Source organism: Phodopus roborovskii, unplaced genomic scaffold (assembly GCF_943737965.1).
Source record: "Phodopus roborovskii unplaced genomic scaffold, PHOROB, whole genome shotgun sequence".
Lineage (NCBI taxonomy): Eukaryota > Metazoa > Chordata > Mammalia > Rodentia > Cricetidae > Phodopus > Phodopus roborovskii.
The window spans coordinates 1,571,172-1,597,793 of NW_026126597.1; the positions used below are offsets into that span (position 1 = coordinate 1,571,172).

General features: G+C 46.0%; 1 protein-coding gene across 13 annotated transcripts in view; it reads left to right on the top strand.

Annotated features, from left to right (window-relative positions):
* Cacna1d (calcium voltage-gated channel subunit alpha1 D) overlaps positions 1-26,622 on the top strand; it is a 296,027-nt gene that overhangs the window by 254,107 nt on the left and 15,298 nt on the right. For 7 of the 13 annotated variants that reach the window (XM_051204741.1, XM_051204746.1, XM_051204739.1 and 4 more), the window contains 10 exons: positions 38-82; positions 496-624; positions 3,834-3,899; positions 5,750-5,841; positions 6,923-7,082; positions 7,634-7,761; positions 7,905-8,001; positions 10,665-10,767; positions 12,096-12,197; positions 16,868-16,998. In XM_051204741.1, coding sequence (XP_051060698.1) covers positions 38-82; positions 496-624; positions 3,834-3,899; positions 5,750-5,841; positions 6,923-7,082; positions 7,634-7,761; positions 7,905-8,001; positions 10,665-10,767; positions 12,096-12,197; positions 16,868-16,998 — 1,053 coding nt within the window. The remainder of the gene's footprint in view (positions 1-37; positions 83-495; positions 625-3,833; positions 3,900-5,749; positions 5,842-6,922; positions 7,083-7,633; positions 7,762-7,904; positions 8,002-10,664; positions 10,768-12,095; positions 12,198-16,867; positions 16,999-26,622) is intronic. The other 6 variants (XM_051204750.1, XM_051204752.1, XM_051204743.1 and 3 more) reach the window with 1 other exon arrangement.

Here is a 26,622-nt window from a genome sequence, read left to right on the forward strand (position 1 = left end):
CCTTCATTAATACATTTCAATCTTTGATTTCTTAAAGCCAACTGAAAGTGAAAGTGTCCCTCTCCCAACCGTCACACCTGGGGTAAGATCAGTGACTGGTCCCCAGGGGCTGGGCCTTCTCCTTGAGTTTATTTGACCATGTCGAGTTTTCCACTGGTGTCCCGTATTCTCCATGATTGTCCTTCCAGATCAGTGTCTGCAGTGGTTTGCATTCCTCATCAGTGTCCAGTACTCTTGAGCAGCCCAGCGTTCTCCTCTAACACAGTAGAACACCTGGACATGCATGTGCTGTGTGGATGCAGTTTCCACCCCCCCCCAGCCCTGTGTTGTTAGCATGTGACTTTTCCTTTCATATCATGCTTTTTGAGGTGAAAAGGCCCTAGAAACACATCTCCAGTTCTTATGTCTGTCACCTTTGCGTCTGTTGCTGTTTTTCTGAAAGTGTTGCATGTTCTACTTTCCACTGGGTTTGACCTCTCCATGATAACCCTTCAGAACTCTGAAGAGAGCAATAGAATCTCCATCACCTTTTTCCGTCTTTTCCGAGTGATGCGATTGGTGAAGCTTCTCAGCAGGGGGGAAGGCATCCGGACACTGCTGTGGACTTTCATTAAGTCCTTCCAGGTAAGAGCCATGCCAGGATTTCCCGATCTGTCCTTGAGGGCATATGTAAGTCAGGCATTGTCGTCTGTCCCGGAAGATCCCCAACTCCCTCTGAGTGACCACCGTGTCAGTAGTAACTGTGGGATGCCTGAGGGATGACACCAGCACTACTTTTGATAAACCAAGTAGGAAACAAGAGGCATGAATAAGACCCCTGAAACTCAGAGGTCTGCAGTGTTTTCCAGATGGAAAAACATGTAAGTTTCCTCAACTTTTGATTGCCCAGAATGTCCAGCATTAGTGGTGTCTGAGAGAGGGAAGGTCACTACACACTCCCCGAAGCCTGGCAGCCTTGTCTTAGTTGCTGTTATAGTGCTGTGATGAAACATCATGACCAAGGCAACTTATACAATAAAGCACTTAATTGGAGCTTGTTTACAGTTTCAGAGGGTGAACCCATGGTCAGCGTGGCAGCAGGATGGCAGGCATGGGTACTGGAGAAGTAGTTGAGAGCTCACATCTTATCTGCAAGTTATAGGTTGGAGGGGGGAGGGATGCAGAGAAGGAGGGAGGGAGAAGACACAGAAACTAGACCAGGCCTAGGATTTTTAAACCTCAAAGCCCCCCCCCTTCCAGGGACACACCTCACCAACAAGGCCACTAATCCTCCCCAAACAGTTTCACTAGCTGGGAATCAGCATTCAAACATATGAGTCTGTGTGGACCATTCTCGTTCAAAACACCATATAGCGTCTCCCTTTGTTGGATTCTCTCCTTGGGTTACAGATGCTTCATGGATTAGAGTTCAGTTCATTTAGGTCTCTACCAGGCCTTGTTTGACATCTGTAATTCCTTCTGTTGATCCTAGTCCATCCCTGATGAGAACCAGCTTCTGTACGTTCTGGTACCCTGCTACAGACATTATATTCTTTTAGGCAGAGTTAATTGAAGGCAAGGAATAGACAGAAATTTGTGATAAAAGGTGCAGCCAAGCAGGGAATCCATGGGTAGCATGCACAAACTTTGCAGAGTGAGCCATGCCCCTTCTCTTCTCCATTTTCTGTGTTTCATCCATGACCTAAATGTTCATGTGAACCAATGAAGTTATATTTTAAAAAATTTCAAGTTTGCCACTCTCCACCTCTGAGATAAGTAGTAAAAAAAAAAAAAATCCAAGTAATATTTATTTATTTATTCATTCATTCATTCTTATTTTACAGTGAGTAGGGAAAAGGGAAAGAGGTAGTATGTAGGGAATGGAGAAGAAAAAGCTCACAGAAAGGAAATCACAGTCCTGCTGAAGAGGACGGAGAATGAGTAATGGCATAGCTCAGAGACAGACAAAGCAAGCACCCTAGACAGAAGATCCTGAGTGTAGCCAAACCCTGCAATCCTCTGTGGTCAAGTGTATCAAGTTCTAGAGATGGGCTACTAGAATGATGGGATACATTCATGCAAAATGACCCTGTTCCTTGAAGAAATTATTAAACTTTTTTAAAAAGTAGATAAAGAAGCCAAGTGACAGAGTAGTGATTTGCCTTTTTAACACCATGTCAGCACAATCCTCAAACATCTGCATGTCTGGGAAGAAAATGTGGAGAACTCTTGTGGTGAGGGTAGCCCCATGGGATGCCAGGAAGCAGTCCACCTGTTGGCATGGCTGCAAGTCCGAGAGCCCCAGGCCTGGAGGTGGTCTGCAAGCTCTCTGATGCACTTCCTTAGAGGGGTGAGAAAGGGCTGCTTTACTCCCACATACTTGGAATTAAGCCAGACAGCCTAGGCAGCACAGAAGGCACACCATACACATAGATATGTTTGTCACATGTGGTGATGGAGAAAAGCCATCAAGAAACATGTGTGAGAGGACTCTGGTCTGGCCAGGTACATAAACTTGTTAGGGTGCTTTTGCTAAAAGGAGACTGTGACCACTTGCCTAGCTTCTTTTCATCCTGGGGCTAGCCCCTTGACTTTGAAGTTCTTCTCGGAGGAACATCTGGCTTAATTAAAAAGCTTTAAAGATACCCCTAGATGCACCAAAATTTACCCAAGTTACTGTAAGGAAAGAAAGCTCAGCCATCTCCCTTGGACTAATTTGACCAAGAGTGATCCTGTGTTTGAAGTCTCCACAGTTCTTCTCCCTCTCTTTAGTCTGCATTTTGTAGTTGCTGGCTTGTCTATAGTTTGTTGGTTGTATATAACTGGTTTGTCCCCAATGTCTTGTCATCCTTAAGACTGACTGCTGCCTGACTGTCCCTAAGAAAGGGCTCTGCTCTGTATTAAGCAACATAGAAAACATGACATGCATAAGAAATGAGGAACACTTTGCAGAAATCTTTAAGAGAGAGAGTTATTTGCACCAGACCCCAAAGCACTTAATACTGCAAACACACTGTTACCTAGTCTTATCTGTGTGCTGATTTCAACATTTATGGCAGATATTTGTTGTATAAGATTGTTTTCAGTATTCATCACTATAACACCATACACATGTACACACACACACACACACACACACACACACACACACACACAAACACACATACATATGCACACAAGCATGCCCTGCTTTTTGGGTCAGGGGCATAGAAGAATACATAGCCTATCTTAGGTTGTAAATGCTGATGACATGGGAAATCCAAGGAGAGTAAGGTTAGTTGATACATTGTTATCTTAAAGACAGGTTAAACAAACAAGCTGAGGATACAGCAGAATTACAGGCCAAGCGATCTCAGTCTCTTTCAATGTAAGAGATGCTTTCATAAAATGTCTCACCAGTGGTGCATTTTAAAGAGCTTTGCATTCTGGAATGGGGTTTTGACCCTCTGACTCAGTAATTCTTCTCCTGAGTTGCTATCCTAAGGAAACCCAGAATCAAGGGGACTTTGCATAAAGAGGTTTTTCAGCTCCTCTACAACTACTCCCCAATCCTCACCCCAGATACAGAGGAAATGGAAGCAATTGGGGCATCTGGTATTTTGGATTGAATTGGTCAATTACAGCTTCATGAAGGATGCAGGGTATACTTCAAACTCACTGGGATCTATCTGTGTATCTGTATGAAAAATGCTTCAGGTTAACACAGGGTAACAATGGGCTTGCCAAGCACTCCCTGCCTGCTGACACTTTGTAACCCTAAGAGTGCAGTGGCGTGGATCTCCAGGGCTGTGGGCTGAGCAGGCACAAAGGCAGGTGACCAGCGCCCACCAAGCCCAATGTATTGTCTCTTGCAGGCACTGCCATATGTCGCCCTCCTCATCGCCATGCTGTTCTTCATCTATGCAGTCATTGGCATGCAGGTGAGTGGCAGTTGCAGTCACTGGCAGCTGCTTCTCCCTCATAAGACTCTTCTCAAGGTGGCCCCAGGTCTATACTTAGGCCAGGTAAAGTAGGAAGACAGGTCTTGATGCCTTTGGTCAAACATCTTGGCTACTGAGGAGATGAGAAGAGAGAACATTATGGCCCTTGGGTGGGATCAAACGCCCAAGACAGAGTTGGCACCAGAGGATATAGAGTTCAAGATGCAGCAGGAGACTGTTATGCCAGCCCTCCTCCCTGCCAACTCGTATCTTGGGAGAATGAACTAGATGGGGAAAGACCCATGGTTGATCTGAATAGCAGAATGCCATAGGCACACCAGTGAGAAAGGAGATAGATGCCCCAGTCACCAGTGTGGAGATCATGTGCTCTGCACTGATGATGCTCAGTCCAAATGCCTGTTGATACTCTGAGGAATTATGCCTTATCACATTGGCATTCTTATGCATTTCCAGATGCCATGGTTAAGAGAGAGGCATGGATCCAGGCTTTTAGGCTGAGAGACTGGAGCACATGCTCCAGGTTGGGAAAGGTTTGGGGTCCTCATTTACAGCTGGGTCCTAACACCCTGGGGTAGCTGGAGGGCAATGAACAGCTCTGGGTAACCAGGAGTCAGAGGAAAATGACCTGCATCGTTAGAACATTGTCATTCTGACTAGAGAGGTGCATATGAGAGAGGTGAGGTAATTTCAGCACAGAGAGATGTTGTATTTATTTATATTTTTGTCCTGAATGCATAGAAATACTTATAGGAATTCTATTGGGAGTTATAGGACAAGAGTCATCATACCAGTTGTCTTCTAATTGAAAAATGTGATGATGCTGTGTCCTTGCAAAGAGAGGTAGCTTAGGGCTCTGCAAACTTCTTGCAAACCCAGCTCCAGAGTCTCATACCAGGCATTTCTCAGGACCCAAGACCTTCTAAAATGTTGGTCTGGTCCATAATTCCAATAGGAAAGTTTTGCTGGAGATGTGAAGCCCACAAGGCTCCTCTCCATCCCCGTTGTCTCCATAGATGGTTCACCTCTCTCTTCTCCATTCATCTCCTCAAGGCATCTGTGTCCCTTCCAGGTGATGTTCCCTCTGTCTGGCAAACTCTTGCTGCTTCTCCTTCAGTACTAGACTTATGTACTGCTCCCTCTGGAGATCTTCCCAGTCCCGTTTCCTTAGCATTGGGTCAATGGGCCTGTTCCCTGTTCTCTGTGGTGTTGGATCACCCCAATACTCACTGTGTCTGCTTACCATTGCTTGATCACCCTTGTTGTCTCAAGGCAGAGGCTCCTATGGGATGAGAATGTGCCTCTCTGAGACACTGCATTCCTAATGTTCAGCCTAGTGCCCAGCACATGCTATGCCCTGCAGATCTGTGCAGGGTGCAGAGAACGCCAGGTGTCATCCTAAGAAAGTCCTGACTTAGTTCCAAAATCACATGAGTCTTTTCATATGACTGTGTTAGTCAGCATTTCATGACCATACTAAAATACTGGAGATAATTAACTTATAAAGAGAGGCCTGCAGTTTAGGTGGGCTAATCAACGATCGACCAGCCCTATTCCTTTTGCCCTATGACAAGGCAGGACACCATTGTAGAAATTCATCATGAAACAAAACTACTCAGAGGGGTCAGATGACAGCTTCCTACCTGCAAAGACATCCCCAGCGACCTAAGGACCTCCCACTAGGCCACACCTCTAAAAGTTCTACCCCTCAGCAGAGCTACCCTTAGAGAACAAGCATGTAACCACATTAGCTTGGGGGAACACTGATGATCCAAACTGTAAGAATGATGCAAATCTGATTCTTTTTCACCCTTAATAACTTTCTCGTCCAGATGTTTGGGAAAGTTGCCATGAGAGATAACAACCAGATCAATAGGAACAACAACTTCCAGACGTTTCCCCAGGCAGTGCTGCTGCTCTTCAGGTGACTGGGTCCTTGAGGGTGGTACTCCTAGAATTCTGAATGACAGAAGTTGTGTATGCTCGTCTGGTAATCTCCTGGTAGAGTTCTACTTTGTTATTGTCGTTCTGTATTTGTTAGTTATTTAGTTGGTTTGTTTTGAAACAGCATCTCAGTCTGTAGTCCAGGTTGGCCTCAAACTCATAACACTCCTCCTGCCTCGGTCTCCCAAAATGCTGGTATTGAATGTTCTACTATGGTCAGCTGTTTTATATCTTTTAAAATATTATTATTTCATATGTATGTATGAATGAATGTGATTTATGTTCGTAGATAGACATGCTACTGTGTACATGTGGAGATCAGAGGACAACTTTATGGAGCCAGTCTTCTCCTTTAATCTTTACATGGGTTCTGGGAATTGAACTCAGGGTCATCAGGCTTGCACAGCAAACACTGTTTACCAACTGACCTATCTCCCTGGCCCCAATTTTATCTTCTGACTGCATCATTAAAACTGCTGGGGTCATTCAGATTGCAGCTGACATTTGGACCACCAGGAAAACAAACAAACAAACAGACAGACATTGTAGGATAGATACCTATGCATGAAGAAAGTGCACCAGAACACAGCCAAGAAAATGGAGACACAGAGGAAACATGGGCAAATTCTGCAAAGCTCATATTCGATGGGATTGTTCTTAACCCCAAGATAATTAACTTTGCAAACAATCTTCCTCACACTGAGAGAACTTTCCAGAAACAAGGAAACTGTCCATTGACTCCAGTATTACTCTTCCCTTTGAACCAGATCAATCAAGACTAATCACTAAATTGTAATAGGACTGTTTGAAAAAGAGGCAGGAGAAAATGAACATCCATTTTCATAAAGAATTGCATCAGACATTTTTATAAATCATATTATACCAGGACCTCTAGTTACTAAGTTGTATCTGAAAGTAGGGCTTCCAGACTGTCACTAATCCAAATGGCATTGCTACAGTTACATATATTTTGCACAAGTTAAGAATCTTCTTCCCAAATGTTTAGCTCATCGTTTCCTTGCCCATTCCCCAGTTAATGCCCTTTCTCGTCATTTAAACAGGTGTGCCACTGGAGAGGCCTGGCAGGAGATCATGCTTGCCTGCCTCCCAGGGAAGCTGTGTGACCCAGACTCAGATTACAACCCCGGAGAGGAATACACTTGTGGAAGCAACTTTGCCATTGTTTATTTCATCAGCTTTTACATGCTGTGCGCCTTCCTGGTGAGCTGCCTCAGTAGCCGTCTTTTCCATTTACAGAACCACAGTAGCATTTGGGACTCAGATTAGTAGCGTTGCCCCTTCATAATGCTTTGAAACAGTTGGCACACTCTGGACCCCACCAGGCTGGTGGCAAGACTTGCTTAATCTGGCACGTGTCACAGCCATCTGGGTTGTTAGGGCTCACTGTTAGGCTGGGGGTAATTTCCAGACAACCTTGCTACTAAGGGCTGCTGTTTCCTTTCTAACATTTCAAAGCCACTGCACATGGCTTTAAGTGCCTTCAAAGTGTGAGCTGTCTCTAGTTACAGTGGAATTATAAGATTACAGTGTGCTTCCCGGTACCAGCTAATGCACCCACCCACCCCCTCCTGAGTGTGTGCCAAGCCATCTGGCCAGACTCATGGCCTTTTCTTAACCATAATACTAAGAGAGTATTATGGCCTGCCCCTGTAATGTGGGTTTCAATATTCCATGCCTCTGTAGTTAGAAGACAGCAATGAAAGGGATCCCTCCCACTGCCACTGAAATACCCTCCCGATTAACTTTTCCAGATCATCAACCTCTTCGTGGCTGTTATCATGGACAATTTTGACTATCTGACCCGGGACTGGTCTATCCTTGGGCCTCACCACTTGGATGAATTCAAAAGGATATGGTCAGAATATGACCCTGAAGCAAAGTAGGTTGAAAGGCCCCCTGGCTTGTGGGAGTTCTCAGGGAATGTCAAGGGTGATTTCTGTGGAAGGGCAGGGTGGAGGTTGTGGACTGAAAGCTCATGCGAGGTCGTGCTGCCTAGGACCTCAGGCTGCGCTTTGCTTCCAGGGGAAGGATAAAACACCTTGATGTGGTCACTCTGCTCCGACGAATCCAGCCTCCTCTGGGGTTTGGAAAGTTATGTCCACACCGGGTAGCTTGTAAGGTGAGTGTCCTGCCTCCAAACCTGAGAGCCTGTTTGCTGCTTTGATCACACATAAACACTGAGTGACATTAAGCCTGGCCCTCCTTAAGGTAGACATGTGGAGATAATAATTAGTGTTTTCTGCATTGGAGAAACTCTCAAATTTAAAATACTTAGAATCCTTCCAGGAATAAGAAGAGGAAGGGAATGCTGCAATCTGTCACCAGGTCAGATGTCAGAGGATATAGTATTTAGGCCAGGGCTAGGTGGCTGTGAATGTAGTTCTGTGACAGTTTATCCAGCACATGAAAGGTCCTGGGTTTGATTCCTCAGCATCACAAAACCAACATAAAGAACAGGAGACATAGGAGTCCTCAGATTGACCAACAGCAAGCCATTGGGTAATTACTGACTAGAATACAGGAAGTGACAGAGGACCCCATGTGTAAGCTGAGCCTGATTGAATAGTCCTGTGGAGAATGATGAAACATGGATTTCAGGGTTAGCATCACACAGAGATGGTAGCTGACATGAAGAAGCATTGGGTATGGTGAAAGTGGAGGGGCCAGCATGGAGACCCTCTGAGGAAGCACAGTGGGGAATACTTACAGACAGATGAGGAGAGAGTAATGAGAAAAGAAGTAAGTTAGCCCTTAGCTTGGCAGTTTTGCCATTATACTCTGGCTTAGCAGTGGTAGGTAGACACTGAACCCTAGCTTGGCAGTGGTAGATATGATGGCATGTTGTACGTGACCTCTCTGATGTAGAGGTCTATAGAGCATTTCCCTGAGACTTGAAGCTGATGTATCTCAGGGACGACCTCAGGTCCCCTAGCCTGTTTTTGTCATCCCCACACACTGGTCATGTGGCACCCTAGTTCATGTTGGCCTTTCTCCCAAAAAGCCCACAGAAACTGTCTCAAATTACTGTAGCAACAGGAATGCAAGATTTGCTTGTCTAACTTCTTGAACTCCATCCAGTTTGGAGAGGAGCACAGAACCCAGTTGACTGAGTTTATCTTTGTTTGGATCCCATGTCCTCTGTCTAAAAGGGTCTAAGTGTCCTTAAGACACAAAGTAATTCTTTTTGCTGACTTAGTTTTGTCAGGAAAAGTGAATGGATGTCCCAGTCACCCTGTCTGCACTGATTTTGGAGTCAGAAAAAGTTGACAGAACTTGCATTCCAGTAAGGTAGAAAAACAAACACTTAAGCCTTTCTTTTGTAATAAACTATTAGTCAAAAATTGTGTGTGTGTGTGTGTGTGTGTGTGTGTGTGTGTGTATGTGTGTGTGTAATTTAATTTTAGATTTTGTTTTGTTTTTGAGATAGGATCTCGCTATGTAGCACTGGCTAACTTGGAAGTCTCTATATAGACCAGGCTAGCCTCCAACTCAGAGATCTGCCTGACTGCCTCCCGAGTGCTAGGATATAGGTGTAGGCCACCACGCCCAGCTATAAAACTTTAAAATATTAACATTACTTAACTAACACCATGTGCCAGGCATAAACCTTTGTGTCTGTGATCTGCTTTAATCCTTACAAGGCCTGTTGTCAGCCTGGAATGCTGTCTTAATTCACAATGAGATGGCTGGAGCTCAAAGAGGTGTCCCTTACCCCAAGTTTTCCTGCAGCTTTCCTTGATGCTGGTGTCAGAGGTACCTGGAGAAAAGTGAGAAGTGGGAAGTGTTGATCTGTTCTGAGAGGCCAAGCCTTCAGAGGAGCCACAGAACCTACCTGAGATAGTGTGTGATGTCCTATTTCTGGAAACTTCCTGAAAGAACACACCGTCTGGGTTGTGATCAGTAGTGAGCTCTACTAGTGGACAGCCCAAGGTTCAGGCCGTGTGTCTGGCCTATGTATCTCTTGTACCACTTTAAAGTATCGTTAAAACCCTTAAGGATGCATGTAGAGGGGAGACCTGGCCCCAAGATGCAGAGAGCTATGAATGAGGCAAGAAGAACGCATGAGCAATGACGTTTAATTATTTAACATAAATAGCATCTGGTTGTTATCATTTATATTTCATGACTGAAATTTGGTCTTTGTTATTCCATGTCCCTCACAGATGGTAGGTTGTATTCACCAGCATTCTCTGGAGAAACAGGACTGATGGTGTGGCTATAGGCATATATATGTGTATGTCTGTATGTATAGATGTACATGTATATGCACACATATATGCATACACATGAAAAGGTTTATTAAGTGGTATGGGCACATGCGATTTTGAGAAGTTCTTCAGTGTGTCATCTTGTAGTGGGAGATCTGTGGTACACTTCGGTCTGATATCCGGGGAAACACTGAGATGCATTTCAGTCAGTGCAGACTGATGTTCTACCTCAAGCAGGCAGGAAATCCAGTCTTTTCCCATGGTTTTATGCTGTGATTCAATGGTGACTACTCACTTTTACAGGCATCTGCTTTACTCAGCCATCGATTCAGATGCTAATCTCTCCCAGAGCACCCTCACGGACCTATTCAGAAATGATAGTTAACGCAATATCAGGGCACCCATAGACTAATTACATTGATACCTATAATTAACCATCTTAGAGATGGCTCTCGAGTTAAAGTGAGGGTGGACTAGAGCATGAATGAAGGATAAGCAAAGAATGAACATCAAAAAGGGATATGGCCATCATAGAACATTTGCATTCTCCTGAGGTGTTCTTTTTCATCTACAGAGATTAGTTGCCATGAATATGCCTCTTAACAGTGATGGGACAGTTATGTTCAATGCAACGCTGTTTGCTTTGGTCCGGACAGCTCTCAAAATCAAGACTGAAGGTAAGCACTCTCTGGAAACAGAAAGTAGGACAGGTATCCCGAGAGGGAGGAGAGGTTCTACCCCCCCCCACCCACTTTGGTTCTCTGGGCTTCCTCTTAATGAGTGGGATGCCTCAGGAAAGGGTGATGAATACAGGAAGAATATCTCCATCTGGACAGCTGACTACCCCATCCCTTCTGTTTTTCCTTTATACTTTGCTTTGTTCCATAATGTTTGGAGTTGACTCATCACACTGATTACTATACTAAGCAGTAACTTCTTTGTCCATAAAAAGGAGCCACATGCAAAGACAGCAGGGAAAGCTTTAAGCAGGGATGGAGGGGTTGAAAGGTGCAGAGGCCACTGTGCATGTGGCAACACATGCAGCAGGTCCACATCTCAGCTGAGTCCTTATCATGCCACACTCAGCCCTGCTCAAACCTGGCTAGGCAGGCAGGGGAATGTGTCTCTGGTGGTATGGGAAGCAGATTGCTGCACAGGCTGAGGAGTAGAGGCAAGAAGGGCGGTGAGAGAAGACAGTAGGCATGTATTTAGTCTGAGGACTGGTGCTCTTCACAGTGCTAGAGCTCTACCCAACAAAGCCAGCCTCCTCTGGCCTAACATGATTCTTATGCCACAAACACGCACTGTTAAAGGTTCCAGAAGGGAGGATGGTCCTATGTGTTGATGTATCTGTAGAAAAGGCCCATAGAGAGAAGTCAAGTTTGAGGTGAGGATGAATGCCTACCTACAGTAGGGCCTGAGATGAGTCTAATTTAGGTAAAGTTTAGCCTGGATCTGCAAGAACAAAGGCAGGGCTTGGGGTAAAATGGAGGAAGGAGACAGGGAAGGAGGAGGAGCAAGAAAAGGAAGACAGGGAGGAGGGAGTGGAGAGGAGCAGGAAGAGGAGGGTAGTATAAAAGAAAGAAGAGGGGAGGAAGAAGAAGGGGATGAGGAGAGGGATGTGGGGAGGAGAGGAGAAGGAAAAGAGGAAGAGGAGGGAGGAAGAGGAGATGAAGGCAGAAGCAGGCAGTTGCACTCTAGTCTGGGAGCCAAGGGAGGAGCACAGGTCCTATCTGGGGCAGGTGCTGTGGCCGAAGAGGGTCGTCCCTCCATTCCCAGGTGAAACATGACCAGTGACAGGCCTTCTGGCTGCATGGGCTTGGTATTTTTGAATATAGGAAAAGCGTTTGGCACTCACTGTGGAGAGCTGAGGGAGAACGAGCTCTGTCAGTAAGGCAATCCAAGGACCCAGCAACATAGTGAGGGGCAGGAAAGAGCTCTGGGCCATAGAAGCAAGGCTTGTCCATGCCATGTCCATGTACCCTTCTTTGCCTTTTGGATTCAGGGAACTTGGAGCAAGCTAATGAAGAACTCCGAGCTGTGATAAAGAAGATCTGGAAGAAGACAAGCATGAAACTCCTTGACCAAGTTGTCCCTCCAGCTGGTGGTCAGTGTGATCTGTTTCCTAAGTAGTTCTGTCAAGGAGTTAGTCAGTAGCAGCACCAGCAGACAGCCCAGAGTGGGATTGTGGAATGCTTTACCAAACCATAGACTGTGAGCCCCACAACTGAAGGAGCCCTTTGGCTTCCCATGAAAATATTTGGGGTGATATGAAGACAGTCAAGACAGAGGGGCTTCAGTGGGGAGAAGTCCAGACCCCATGTGGCTAGAGTGGGGTTTTGCTACCAGTAGAAAAATCGGTGTAAAGAATATGAGAGCTATCACAAAATTAAAAGCCCATGCCTTTTGCCCCAAAAGAAATAGTTAAATCTAGTTTGCAGCTTTAAGTGTCTTGAGGGAAATGGGTAGGCTTTAGGAAAGAATACCTCTAAAATAATTTTAAGAAGACTGAACTTACCACTGTAATTACTAAGGCTGTCCTTTAATGAGAATCTAGAGGTAGAACTAACAAGCATGCTTATTTATTTCCTTTTGTTATTTATCACAATTAACTGACTAAACATTTAAATTTTACATATATATAATATCTTTATATATTATATATATAGTGTTTCTCTATTTTTGTTTAAATACATGTGGACGTAGAAGTGAGATGGTTATTTTCCAACTGTTTTGTTTCAAGCTTTAAAAGTGCAGACTCTGATAACCCAGTGCCCCTGCCTACCTAGCAGTGTAGCTAACCCTGGCCTGGATACATGATAAATACCTGGTATGTTTTATAATGAACTATGATAGGATAGTGTGGTTCACATTCAGAAGCTGAGTCCAGCACCCAGAAAGTGACAGCTGTGGCTCCTGGGGCAGGGGCCAGAGGGAGCCATGTATATTAGCCACTTCTGCCTCTTAGTGGGGCTGGCTTCATTAGTGATTCAGGCTACCCATAGCTGGCCTGGCCACTGGCTCAACTCTGGGAAAATAGCTCAGAAAGAAATGACCCAAGTGAGTGGGGGGGGGGGGATTCCCACCTCAAGACCCTCCAGCTCCCCAGACCTGATTCTGCACTTTTAAAACTCCTCTTGGTTTCCGTTTTTTCCTTTCAGCTGCATATCCAAGTGGTCGCATGGCTTAGATGAACCGCTTTTTAAACTGTTGTAACACTACGCTTGAGCTTTCTCTGCAGCCCCCATTCCTTTCAACTCTCAGAATATTCTGAAGCAATTCTGTTTTAGGGTGGTGGCATGGAATCAGAGTTATCTCTTGCCAACTGGATTCCCCTACATTGTTTCTTGAAATGCAGATGCATGCATCAGAATAGAAGGCTGTGCCTGTCTGTGTAAACCTTCCATACACTAGCCCGAGCCCCTCACCTCTCTTGTTCTGCCTCTTTGGAACCATCACCTTCATTGTGGCCCATCTAATGCCCACAGGAGTAGCCCTCCCCTCACACAAGGTGTGCTTGAAGAGTGTCATCTGCATCACTGTGACACTCGAGTTCTTTTCATCTTACTAGGAAAAAGAAGTTCAGAAGTTGGCTTATGATCTAAACTCCCTTCCTACTCATCTCCTCTAAGCTTCTCATGAAGGATGAATACATCCCCCACTTCTGGAACCTGGTAGTTCTCTGTGTTTCTTTTCAGGGTTTGGGGTTTGTGATGATAGGTGTCACTGTTCCCCGGGAACAACTAGAAGCATTATGATACCTGGGGGGAAAGAACTAGAGTGTTAGGAAGAGGTAGAATGCTCCAGAAGTTTCTTTAGTATCTGTTCCTGTGCACAGTGTAGCACCTGCCTGTCTAGTTTACATCTCATATCACATTTGCCACCAAAGGAGACCAAACAGCAGTGACCTTCAGATCTTAGTGGATAGCTCTGGGTTGTGTTTTACTGTCTGTATTCATCATTTGTCTCTTTCGGTTTTTTCCCCTCTTATCTTCCAGGAAATCAGTGGTTCCCAACCTTTCCCTCATGGTGGCACATTTAGAAATGACACCATGATACATCCCTTGGGACAAACATAGTTGTTCCAGATGTTAGTCTCCCACAGTATAGTGTGGTTAGAGAGCTACAGAATGAGTGGTCAGCCTGCGCCCCGAGGGTGCTCAACTGACTTCATAGCTGAGCAAGATGCTTGTCTAGACCGCTTTGCTGCTGGTGTGAGATATGAGCTGCCAGTGCTCATCACAAGCTCATGGAAAGGTGATGTGCTGTGGACCAGCTGTGGAGGACAGTCCAGGAGCATCTTCTTATCTACTCTCTGCCTGCAGCCTCACCAGTCCTGTCATGAGGCTGAGATGTCTCAGCCTGGAATCTCACCTGGGTTCTTAGTGCCCTCTTGTCATCTCTGCTAGTTCATGGGCTTCGCTTTCTCTTTAGAAGCTCCTCTCCCCCCGGAGATCCTCCCACCTTTTGAGTCCTCATCCAAGGGCCATCTCTCTGGCTCCTTGGTCCCCTGAGTTCTACTGGGCCCAGATGGCCTCACTACATGAATTGCTTCTCTCTGTTCCTTTCCTGTCCTGCTCAGGCTTTCGTTTCTCTTGTTCCCTTAGAGCTCATGTTCAAGCCAGGGCTCTTGGTACTGATTTATCTCAGTGGCAATAACCAGGTCATCCTTGAGTCCTGCCCTGCTGCTGCAGAGTGGAAGAGAAGGAATGGCCAGCACTTCTTTACTAGAAACAGCCTGGTATAGAGTAAAATGAGCCTCTGCATTGAGTTGGAGTTTCTCAGGGCTTATGGGACCTTGAAATGCAAAGGACATGTGCGTTATTGAAGGTGGCAAAGATTCTGGGTTCTGTGAATACCCTGGCCCAGCAGCCACTGGCCTATAAGGAAAGAGCTAGGTCACACTGGAAAGGCAGCTCAAAGGAAAACAGTTGTTGGGTATGGCCAGAGCCAGGCTATCAGTAGAGAGGTAGGGTTGGATGAGGAGAGGACCCTGGGCTCAGGTCCTGGACAGTTGACCTGGTCCAGTCATGTGACCTCTCCCTCTCTTAGAAGAATGAGCAAAGTTGTTATGTAGAGGATGTGAGACCCACAAGGAGCATGGCTGGGCTTGGGCACAGCCCCCCAGATATCCAGTCATGGTTCCTAGCTGTAGCTGATGGACAGAGTGGACAGAAGATGGAGATGAGGCAAGATGGGGCAAAGATGAACTTTGCAGACATTGCTTGACTTGCTTTCCTTTGGATGGTGCTTTCCTCACTGGGTAGTGCAGATGAACTGGTGGCTAGCCAGGGGCTTTGACTTCAAATACAACACAGAGCCAGCCCTCAGTTTTCTTCAGCAGCCCTTTTACCACACCAGGGCTTCCTTGGCTTGGGCTCAGGAGGAATATAAGGCCAACCCATCCCAAAACAGCCTGCAAGGTGATGCTGTGCAACTTCTGGAAGGAGGGTCTGGAAAAGCTGCCCAAAGTGCCCCAGCAGTCTCTGGTGGGAACTATAAATCAGCCACACCTCACAAGTGGGCACTGAATAAACCCACCAATGTTGTATTAGTGGATTCCATGGGTCCCAGTGACCCCAAACCTCCTATGGCTCTAGCATCCATTTCAGTAAGTGATACTGTTGGCTTGATTTGAAACAGTAGTGACTGATGACTTGTAATTGTAGGGCACTTGACATTAGGACAGCCCACACCAGGGTTTGAGTGCTTTATAGACCTTCTCTTCTGCATCCTCAGTTCTTCTGAGATGGAGCTATGTTTTATAGCAGAGAATACAAGCTCACACAGGTTGGTCCTCTTACTCTCAATCCATGTAACTCTTGTAAAGCCAGCTTGACCAGAACCCACAGCTGCTCCTCTTCCCAGACATTTTAAGGCCTGTCAGATGGCCTACACCCCCAAACAGCCCCTCACACAAGCTCAGCTGCTGTCATAGCCTTGCCACTCTCTACCCAGAAGACCTCAGTGCCTTACAGATACAGTGGCATCAACCTTAGAGGGTGGGGCACAGGACACTGACATGTGCACCCTGGTTTACCGTGAGACAGTCAGAGCCTCTATTCTGCCTCATGCATCACCTTCAAAGTTGTCAGCAGAGTTCTGATTCCCGAGTGATACATGCTGAAGGTTGTTTCTGAACAGAGCAGACATAAAGCCTGCTCAGTGCTGAGGTTAGCTGGAGCTGTCATTGCAATGCAGAAATCCAGCAGTTCTAAATTTCAATCCAAGAAATGGTCTCAGAGCTTATTGGCAAAGAACAGGGGAGAGTGTGAGATCTGGAGCTGCAGCCTCTGTTCCGACCTTCCTCTCCTTCCAAGCTCATCTGTCACCTTTCTCGGTCTCCATCTTGTGACATGGGGATTTGGATGCTTAATTGCATTCGATGCTTTTGGTAATTACACATGCAAATCTCTATGCACAGGGTAGAAAATGTGGCCTGTGAGGCCTTTCTGTTTTGTAATGTTTATTTTAAGTAAATAACCAAGGTGGCGCTTCATATCGTTACTAATACACTACTCTCTTAAACTCGTGATAAATATACATTATTTCCTGCAACTTTGAGGATCAGTTTATTTAACTGACTCTAACTTTGAGCCTTAACTGCTTTGCAAAGCTTTGCTTCTTGCTAGACCGAGCAACCTGTGTTATAGACTGAGAGCCCAGTGCCTTTCGTGCACTGTCCCATCCCACCCCTGCCCCAGCCAGAAGTGAGGGTTTAGGCTCTTGGTCCAAATGTGCTGATTCGGGAGAGCTGTGTCTGGTCTCTCCGTTTAGATGATGAGGTAACCGTGGGGAAGTTCTATGCCACTTTCCTGATACAGGACTACTTTAGGAAATTCAAGAAACGGAAAGAACAAGGATTGGTGGGGAAATACCCCACGAAGAACACGACGATTGCCCTGCAGGTGAATTGTCCTCTTGTTCTCTTCTCTTTTCACTAACAATGTCACCAGCTTTAATTTGAAATACTAGAGAGCTGACTATTCATGGTTGAGCAGTGCCACAAGGATTTTGTTTAAACTGAGATACTGTATACACACCCCCCACTGTGGACTAGCCATTTCTGAGCCACAAGGTAAGTACTTCCCCTCTTCATGTCTTCTCTGTTGAACCTGGCACCTGCCAACATCTGGTCTGTGTGCAAGGCCCCCAGGACAGCCAGTGATGGGAAAGGAGTGAATGCTTCCCTTACACCCTAGCCACCTGTGTCTTCTCCAAAGGCAACATCCTCTAGGCAGGCTCCCCTTCCCATAGCCCTGGGCTCAGGGTCCAGCTGCCCAGTGAACAGCTTTCCATCTGAGCGCAAGTGCTTTGTTTTGTTTCTGTTTGTTTCTTACCCCACGGCTTGTTGGTTTTTGGTCCATTTCAATGACATTCATCACTCCCTAGTATGTTCTCTCTCTCTCTCTCCCTCTCTCTCTTTCTCTCTCTCTCTCCCTCTCCTGGTGTGTGTGTGTGTGTGTGTGTGTGTGTGTGCGCGCACATGCGCGCGTGCGTGTGTGTGGTGTCTGTCTCTGTGTACTAGCTCCCAGGAGCAGTGAGGTTTGCTGTACAAGTGCTACACACACAGGCCAATGTCTGACCCATCTCCCTTCCTCCAGGACCTTCCCTAATACACACACACACACACACACACAGAGTCTCTCTCTTTCTTTCTATCTCGATTGTCCCTTCTAGGCCAATCAGGGTTCAGGCATCCAAAGGCAATGGAATCCTAAAGATGTCCAGAGCTCTGGATGGGAAGCAGGCATGGAGAGACAGGAGTCATGCTAGAAGGTAGTTTGGGGTTAGTTGTATTTTAAAAGGGCTGGGGACAGATGCTAAGGGCAGAGAAAAGGAAAGTATGGAGGTTGGCAATCTGTCATGAAATCCTGCTGTCCATGCTACCTGGGAATACCTTCAGTCTATCACAAAGACATTTTCCTTGGTTTTGAAAAAGTTTACATGAAAATTACTTTTATGCCCCTGCTCTCACAGTTCTTAAATGTGGCCTTGTGGGTGTTGATATGGTTCAACATGGACCAGTCCTAAACAAAGGGATAACTGGAAGCTATGTCCTGACTGTGATCTTACTGTGAGAACGAGTATGAATAAGGAAGATGGTGAATGAGGAATGTTGAGTGTGTTATCGCAGTTAGTAGATGACCTTGCAGACAGTGACCAGCTATGACTCATGGTGAGGTCCTAGGGGGTCGGGTAAATATCTTGCTGGTGGAGCAGGTGGACAGCCACACTTGCTCAAGCCAGTCTGTGTTCTTTCATTCCCTGATCATGTGGCCTTTTGAGAGCTCAGTGAGTTACAGGCTCAGCCATCTTGTTTGCTGCCATCTCTGGTCATAGACTTTGATTTAAGTTCTCTCACCTCCTGTTGATCTGGTTTGCAAAAGTGACAACTGTGACTCTAAGATTACAGTCACAAGTAGCCTTGAATGGCTAAAGCTAAAAAGCTGAGTTTGCAAATTTGAGTAGGTTCCTGGTTTATGTATCCCTGGTGACAGCAGAGAGCGTTAGCATGTACTGAAGAAGCTTGTCTGCTCACATGACCCTCTGCCCCACAGGACAGGCCGGCTGGATTTCCGAGTTTGGTGGGTGCACTCTGCCTACCCAGGATGTCTTGCTGCTCTAGAACTACAGTTGGTGGGATCAAAGCTTGGCTTTCTGGAGGGAATTGGTCTCTCTGCTGCAGTTATGTCACGTTTGTGGCAGTCGGTTTATCTCTGAGTGAGGATACCCTGCAGGTCCCAGTGGAGGGTATATGTGTAAACACTTGGATGTCTGCTGTGGGGGTGGGGTGGGTGGGGTGGGTTAAGACCCTTCCTGAAGCCCCAAGGCTTGCTCTGGTGGCTGGATGTATGCTTTGGTACTCTGAAACAGCATAAACAACGTGTGGCTTAAACAGTCACCACATTTGCATATGGAGCTGAAGGTTCAGATGATGCTAACATTGTGCCATAAAGGTCCTGGGTGAGAGACAACCACATTATGCTAAAATGATGTTGAGGGCTTTCTCCTGTTTAAGACTTCTCATTTTTATTACTTAAAGAGTTTCTTTTCATTGTTAGAAGTCAAATATGTCTAGTTAGATGATACAAATGTTTTCCCATGGTTCTATTGAGAATTGAGGCTAGGGCTGTAATTTTTATTAAGTACACGGCATAGAAAATTAAGTTGTGTTCATAATCTTGACAGTTAAATTCTGAAAAGGCATTTGATTCTGAAACAAGTATTAAAAATAGAAAATGTTTGTCTCCTTGATAGATAATTCTAATTACATTTTTGGCTTCCTCTACTATAGAAATGGCTTTAAATGTGATTTGTTATTCTACATTTAATTAGTGCATAAGGAGGACTCCTTTTCTGCATTATGAAATATCACAGGTGATGTAGCAGTAGGCAACTGGGATTGGTCGTGGGAGGAAGGCAGCTGACTGCAGCTAGGAGGAAGACACACCCTTGAGAGAGCTGCCGAGGGTGGACTTAGCTGGTTGAAATGGGAGCAACAGGCTCTGGCAGCAGGGTACCACAGGTTGTGGCTCCCTGGCTGGTTGTAGTGGGAAGTGGAGTGTGGCATTAATGTGTGAGCAGAAGTGAACAGCCAAGCTTGTACGTGCTGGCCTGAAGAGTGAGGTCTGTCTGAAGAGCTCTCAGAACTGGCACCCAAGCTCTGCACCCCCATCCCATGTCATGACTCTCAAGGGCACACAGTTGCACTGTGGTTTGAACCCTGTGGGCTCAGGCTGAGCTCCTTGTGTTCAGACCAACTGTAGTGTTAACCTTCCCTGTGGTGGGTGATGACTGAAGGCACTCCTACCTCTGCCTGGGAAGGAGCTGGGACCTGTGTCCTCTGGCCTCTGTGGTCTGAATGAGTGTGCACTTTCCATCCATCCATTCCATCTCTTCATGTCCATCATTAAAACTGAACTTCTCTCTGGCCCTTCTGTGACAGGAGCCACAGAGAAAGCCACACCCAGCCTTTTGGTTTTCTCCCATGCATCTGACATACATGTTCCCTTTAGTTTGACTCAGCATTTGCTCTTCATCCATGCTGCTACATCCCAGTGACCTGCAAGTTTCCACAAGGAACAAAGAAATAAAGGAATATAGCCACATAGCCACAAAAATTCTCAGTCCCCTTCCCTGCAAGTAGTAACGCAGCTAGAAAGTCCCACTGAACCTCCAGGTGAGGGCTTCCACGAGTCTAGTTGTCTCACTGACAACGAAAGATCCCAAAGTGGGAAAAGTTTTGTTCTTTTCTCTTTGTTTTAACATTCAAGTCTCTTGTCCTCCATGCACCCATATGAGAAGCCACCCAAGTGAACCAGAGGGAACCCCAGGCAGCTAGTCTTGTATCTGTTTAGAAGTTGGATTTAAGAAGCCCAAAATGTATAGCTAGCTCTATGGGATTAGGTGTTTGTTTAGGTTGAGTGGCGTTAACATCTGTGCCTTGGGCACAGACAGGGTGGTTGGGAGATGAGGGTGGTATGAAAGTAGTTATTAGTTTTAGTCTTCAGTGCTCCTCACTGTGGCCTTCTCAGAGCGGCATGATATACAAAGACAGGAAAACAGGTTCCTCCCAGAGAGTGGACCTATGTGAAATCCTGTTAATCCTGTGGCCTTAGTCTGGAAGGCAGTGAGGTTTTTTGTTTTTGTTTTTGTTTTTGTTTTTTGTTTTGTTTTGTTTTGTTTTTGAGAAGTATGATTCCATCCAAAGCTGTAGCACTGCTCTTTGTATATATGTTTCCCTTTTTTTAGTTTAAGAGGAGAACAGATGCTAACAGATGGGATTTCACTGGCTGATTCATTTGTTTCAGATGCTTGAACGGATGCTTTAGAGTTCTCTGCCTGAGCTACCGCACCAAGCTGGTTAGTCCGAAGGCGCTTGTGGTTAAGGCCTTGAAAGGGCAAAGTCACACTCGGGCTTATTCCTACTGGCGCAGCATTTCAGGAGAAATGCAGGCAAGAGCAATCCTAAAGTTCCGGGGAGACCCCTTCCGAGCAAGGCACTCCTCTGGAAGGCAGAAGCGAGGCTCACCTGGGAGCCATGGCTGCCTGTTGTGGACACTCCTCATGGTGGCTCCTTTTCATGAAAGGGAACATAAGAGTTACGGCTTTCCTTTCCAAGACAGAGACTCAGTGAAAGGGACAGAGAGAGAGAGAGAGGGGAGAGGGAGAGAACAGCTGCCCCCACAGAGAAATTAAATGAACACAACTTGCTGATGCTGGCCAGTAAAAAATAAATAAATAATACAAATAAATTATATATATACATAAACATGTGTGTGTATATATATATGTATATATATGTGTATATATATGTGTGTATACACACACACACACACACACACACACACACATATATATATATATATATATATATATATTAAAAAGAACTAAGCAGACCTAAGGTGGGCAGCTGACTCTGTCCCAAAGTCCTGCATCCCTGGTTGCCTGAACTCCCACAGACTGGCAGGCTGATTGGCACTGAGCACATAGAATTCCTTTTCTATGCCAGTACGTCATGACCTCCTAAATGGCGCCCGGCCCTGCTTGCTGCAGTGACCTAGTCCAGAATCCACTAATAAGTGGAAGGCCAGGAAGCTCAGACACACCCATGGAAACTAACACATACACCCGCATGCCAAAACCAACCAGGCAGACCTCAGGTTCCATCTTACTGTGTCTGTGGGAAGTGCCACCACACCCAAACCTCATCTAACATTGTCTGTCTTTAACTCGAGCTCAGAGCCAGTCTGGGATGTCTCTTTGGAAGCAGAATGGTCTAGTTTCAAGGATGCTGGGAGTCAGGGGACCTGGGTTCTAGTCCTAGCTCCAGCATTCACTTGCTGTGTGACCTTGGGCAAGACACTTAACCTCTCTGTGCCTCAGTTTCCCCATCTGTAAAATGGGGGTAATAATGTCGACCTACCTCACAGGGCTGTTGTGAGGAATAGCTAAGTGATTGTAAAGCTCCTTGGACGTATAATTGCTTATTATTAAGACTACAACAATAATAATATCATATGCCTGTTTACTACCAGAACTTTAAGACATTCTTGGTTTGGTTTGATCTCTTTTCTGTTCTGTACTGTAGCTATCCATGAAGAGGAATTCTCCTTCTTTTTAAGATACTAGGCAATGCATAAAGATGTAAACAGGTAACCTGTCAGGTCACATTCTCACACAGCGACAACAGCAGAGTTTTGCCCAAAATGTTGGTTGAGGAAGGCATTGCTTTCAGATTCTAAACCCATCCTCAAAAGGGATCAAGTCTGTACCTCTGATATTTGCCCAATATGTCCCAAATGCCCAACGGTCAGTATTCAAAGAGCAAAATGTATGGGGAAGAATCTGAGAAAGGGGGGTAGGGGAAGAGGAGGGAGAGGGCTTCCAACCTACTGACCCCCTTTGCGTGGCCTGGAGTGTGTACCCTGGAATGGTGTGTGTGCATGTATGTGTGCAGCCTGAGTGGTGGGTGAGTGTGGTGAGGTGAAGAGTGAAGTAAGGTGGGCGGTGACGAGGAAGGAGCCTGGACTCCGTGCAGTCCTGTTCTGGCAGAAAGGCGTGTTCCTCTAAGCTCCTGGGGTGTAGCCACCCTGGTGGCCAGGCTGAGGTGGATAGGGCCCCCGTTGGGCAGCAGGCCTTCCTCAGACTTACCCCAGGTAAACGTAGAGGGGCCTTCTCTAGTGACATCTTGTGCCTATGACATTTGCCCTTGACCACAGAGGTTCCTTGCCATGTGGCTTGACCGTCCTATACCATGGGGGACCTTCTGACCTGGCTCTGGAGACAGACCCAGCTGAGGGCCATGCACAGACAACAGTGAGGCTGGGTGCTCATGGGAGTTTTATCCATCCTCCTGGTTTGAAGACCCCATAGGTGGTGTGGGAATGTGTGAGCCAAGACATACACCCTGGTATGCCTGGCCCCTTGGGAGAGGTCAAAGCCCTCTGTCTGACATTAATGCTATACCCCAGATGTTGCCTCTAGCATCCAAGTCTCTCAGGTGGGGATGGCAACCTGGCCCCTCCCCCCTTTTCTCCATGCTCCAGCAACCACAGTGCTAATGCCATCTTAGCAGGGCCTCTGGAATCACTGCTGTAAAGACTGGGAAGTGCCTGGGTAGCCACTGTAGCAGAGAGAATTCATTGTCACCCCCGAGAGCAAAACTGGCCAGTCTTGCAGACAGTGGGTTAAAACAAAATTTTTTTTTTTGTCCTTTAGGCATGCAGCTGCCCTGACCCACCCTCCCTACCCTGGCCTTGATGTCACTTCTGTTTCTAGACCCTCATGTAGTTGTAATGGCTAGAGTTGTACAGGCCTTTCTCTAAGTATCGCCTAAACCCATAGAAGCCTGACTTTAAAAATCCCTGAGAATGGTGCCCCTTTGGACCTGGCTATGCTGCTAAGGGACAGAGTTGATTGGTCAGCAGCCAGGGCGACTTTGGGGAAGATAGCCAGCAGCAGAGAGGACTGCCTCCCTGCCCTCCCCACCCCCACCCCACCTTCCCACCCCCATCCCCGGTTTCTATACACTGGGATCCAGGCTACCTGACAAACCACAGGAGCCTCTGTCCCTTTTTCCCCAGAGCCCTGGCAAAAGTAATCATCCAGTGGAGAGGAAGAGGCAAAAGGCTAGGCAGACTTCATGTCTAAAATCTTCAGAGACAAGCGTACAAACTTGGTATCCAGCACCTGAATCCATGATGCTCACTTTTAGCTCCTGGATCAGATATGCCAGAGATCAGCATCCATCATAGGAGAGCAAAGGTAGGGTGGGAGGTAGGCTCTTCTCAGCACCAAATGGGTCATGGAGGGACCCAATTCAAAATTAATCCACAAGATAACTGGGGCAGCTTTCTGGAAGAGGGACCATGGTTTTTACTGAGAGATGTCATCATTATGTCCCAACATCCTTAATGATCTAATAGTAAAGGCTCTTATTATAATAGCATGTTATTTACTAATATGTGCCTAGCATCCCTCTATAGCCTAACATATCACTGCTCAGTTAGCTTTAAGAAGGAGCTTGGTAAGTAAAACTTAGTGTTCTCAGGTGCGTGGGTACTTGAGTGAACTTATTCTCCTTGGTATGTCTTAGGCCTGAGACAGTTGGCTCTTTGGGATAATGGGGAAACAGCCCATGGTGAAGTGTTGAAGGCAACCATATATGGTAGTATGTGCCTGCAATACTGGACCTTGAGAGGAAGAGGCAAAGGCTAGCTTAGGAAAACCACATGATGGGCAACGGTGGAGAGATGAAGGAGAAGCAGAAGCAGAAAGCTGGCACTGTGGTCACTTGCTGGAGGGAGGATTGAGCAGCAGTTCTCAAACATTTCGGTCTTAGAGCCTTTCCTAGTCTTACAATCTATCCAGAGCCCTTGTATATCAATATTTATAAATTAAAGCTGATTAATTTTATAAACACAAGAATATGTAAGCACAAAGACACCAAGGGTGGTAGTAACACCACTGTGTCACTCAGCCTTTGGAACCCTCACCGCACACTCTTGAGAGAATGAGAGTGTACAAAGCCAGTGACCTCGTGGAGTCTCCTGAAGGAGACTCCCCTGAAGGAGTCTCAGGATGCCGTGAGGTCCATGAAACACACCTTGAAAAACATTGCTCTGGGGAGATGACCCAAAGTTCCCCTTAAAGGCAGGAGTGCTGCAGCCTTGGTCTGATCATCTGTGCTTAAGAGACCTCCTGCACAGCTGTAGCACCCTCACTAGGATGCCTCTGCCCCTTCTCTGCCCGTGCAGTCGACATGTCCGTCTAATTCAGGCCAAGGGGCAGGGGGTGTGGTCAAGCCTCATATCTGTACTGATCTGGAAATCAATGGTTAAAATTAGTGAGTGTTCAGCTAGAAATGTGTTCAAAATACCACTTCCGGGAAGCACAAGTGAGAATGAGGGTGTGTGTGATGACGTTTGTCGTTTCTGTGCTGTGGGAGTGACATAATAGTGTGTGGCTGAGACTCAGTTGCCACCCTCTCCCTACAGATTGATTGGCTTTGCATCCTGGGGAGAACAAAGCTAGGGTTCAAGAATCCTTGCTGAGCCTTTAACTAGTTCCAGAATGTTATTTAACTGATTGTACATGATCTTGGCTCGTCCTCAGTATGTAGGCTCACAATGATGGGAATATGATTCTGTCAAAGGACCCTAAACTTTTAGAGCCTAAATTTTATATAATGCAATCTGCATTTTTAGGAAACTGCAAAAATATCTCAGATCCTGATGTTACACTTAAACCAAGAATTGAGGTGGGAGGGTTGGAAGTGTTGCTCAGCAGTATTTGCTTAGCATATGTGAGGCCCTGTTTCAGTACTCAGCAAAATCAAGGTGGAAGTGTAGAAAGATGAGTGTCCAGGTCCTCTGCTGGTGGAGTCATAGGTTACTTAAGGAAAGGTTTTAAATCTCCTCTTTAGCTTTCAGAGTTGGGTGGCACACATCACTTTTACAGCCCAGGGCTGCCCCTCAGTAACTCATGGTCTGATGTTACTTCAGACTATTCAAGGAGAGGAGAGCTGTCTGTAGATGAGTAATGGGGTATCGTGCCCAGGATTCTAACCTTTTATATCTAACAGAAGAACTGTTCACAATGGATACAAAGGCTACACCATGGCATTTTCCCTGGAGGAAAGCAATAATAAAATAGGGGGTGTGCCCATGTGTGCAGAGGCGGCGGCGGACAGCCTGTAGATAAGCATATTCATTCTATCAGAATTTAATCTCCAGCCCTGTCTTCTAATAGAGCTAGGCTAAAGCTGTCCTCTGTAATTGAGTGTGGGCCAAATCCTGCCCCCCCCAAATTAACCAGAACTTGCCTGTAGTGAGGTGACGGTATAGAGCCAGCATTGGCTGAGTGAGATGTGTCTGGATTGAGGAGCAGGCTGCGTCAGGGTAGCATTCCTTGGCAGGAGTCCGAAGCCCACACCGTGAAGATGGAGGGTCTCTCCAAAGGCCACCTGGAGACTCGGCTCTCTCTCCTTCACTGCTACAGTGTAGGTCTGGGGTGGGTTTCTGGGTGTTTGTGTGTGCATGCTGTGGAGATGAGAGCTGGCAGATGGCTAGCATGTCACAGGGAGCTAGTCTGGGGAAGCAGGCGGCAAAAGCTTTTCAAATGCATCCAGACAGACAGCAGTCCACCCTGAGTGAGAAAGGAATGGGTTTACCAGTGGGCAATCCTGATCCACAGCAGGGCATTGTTTTATGCTGTTACTTCAGAAATGTTTGGAGAGAATTTATTTTTGGTGAAGTCATCATTAAATAGAGTAAATATCTATAAAATTCCAATTAAATGGTGTCTAAAACTTAAAGGAACAGTCTACAGGCAAAGCGCCAACATTTCTTTTTTAAACAAATATTTATGACAACAGCTAGCATTTTAAAGTCACCCAGAAACTAGGCTTGATCCTGTTTAATATTTTGTAAGATTGGACATCTTAAAACAAGTCAATAATGTTTATATTTTATAGCAATTCTGTGTTTATCCAAAATCATAACTCTACTGTGATGTTAATGGAATGA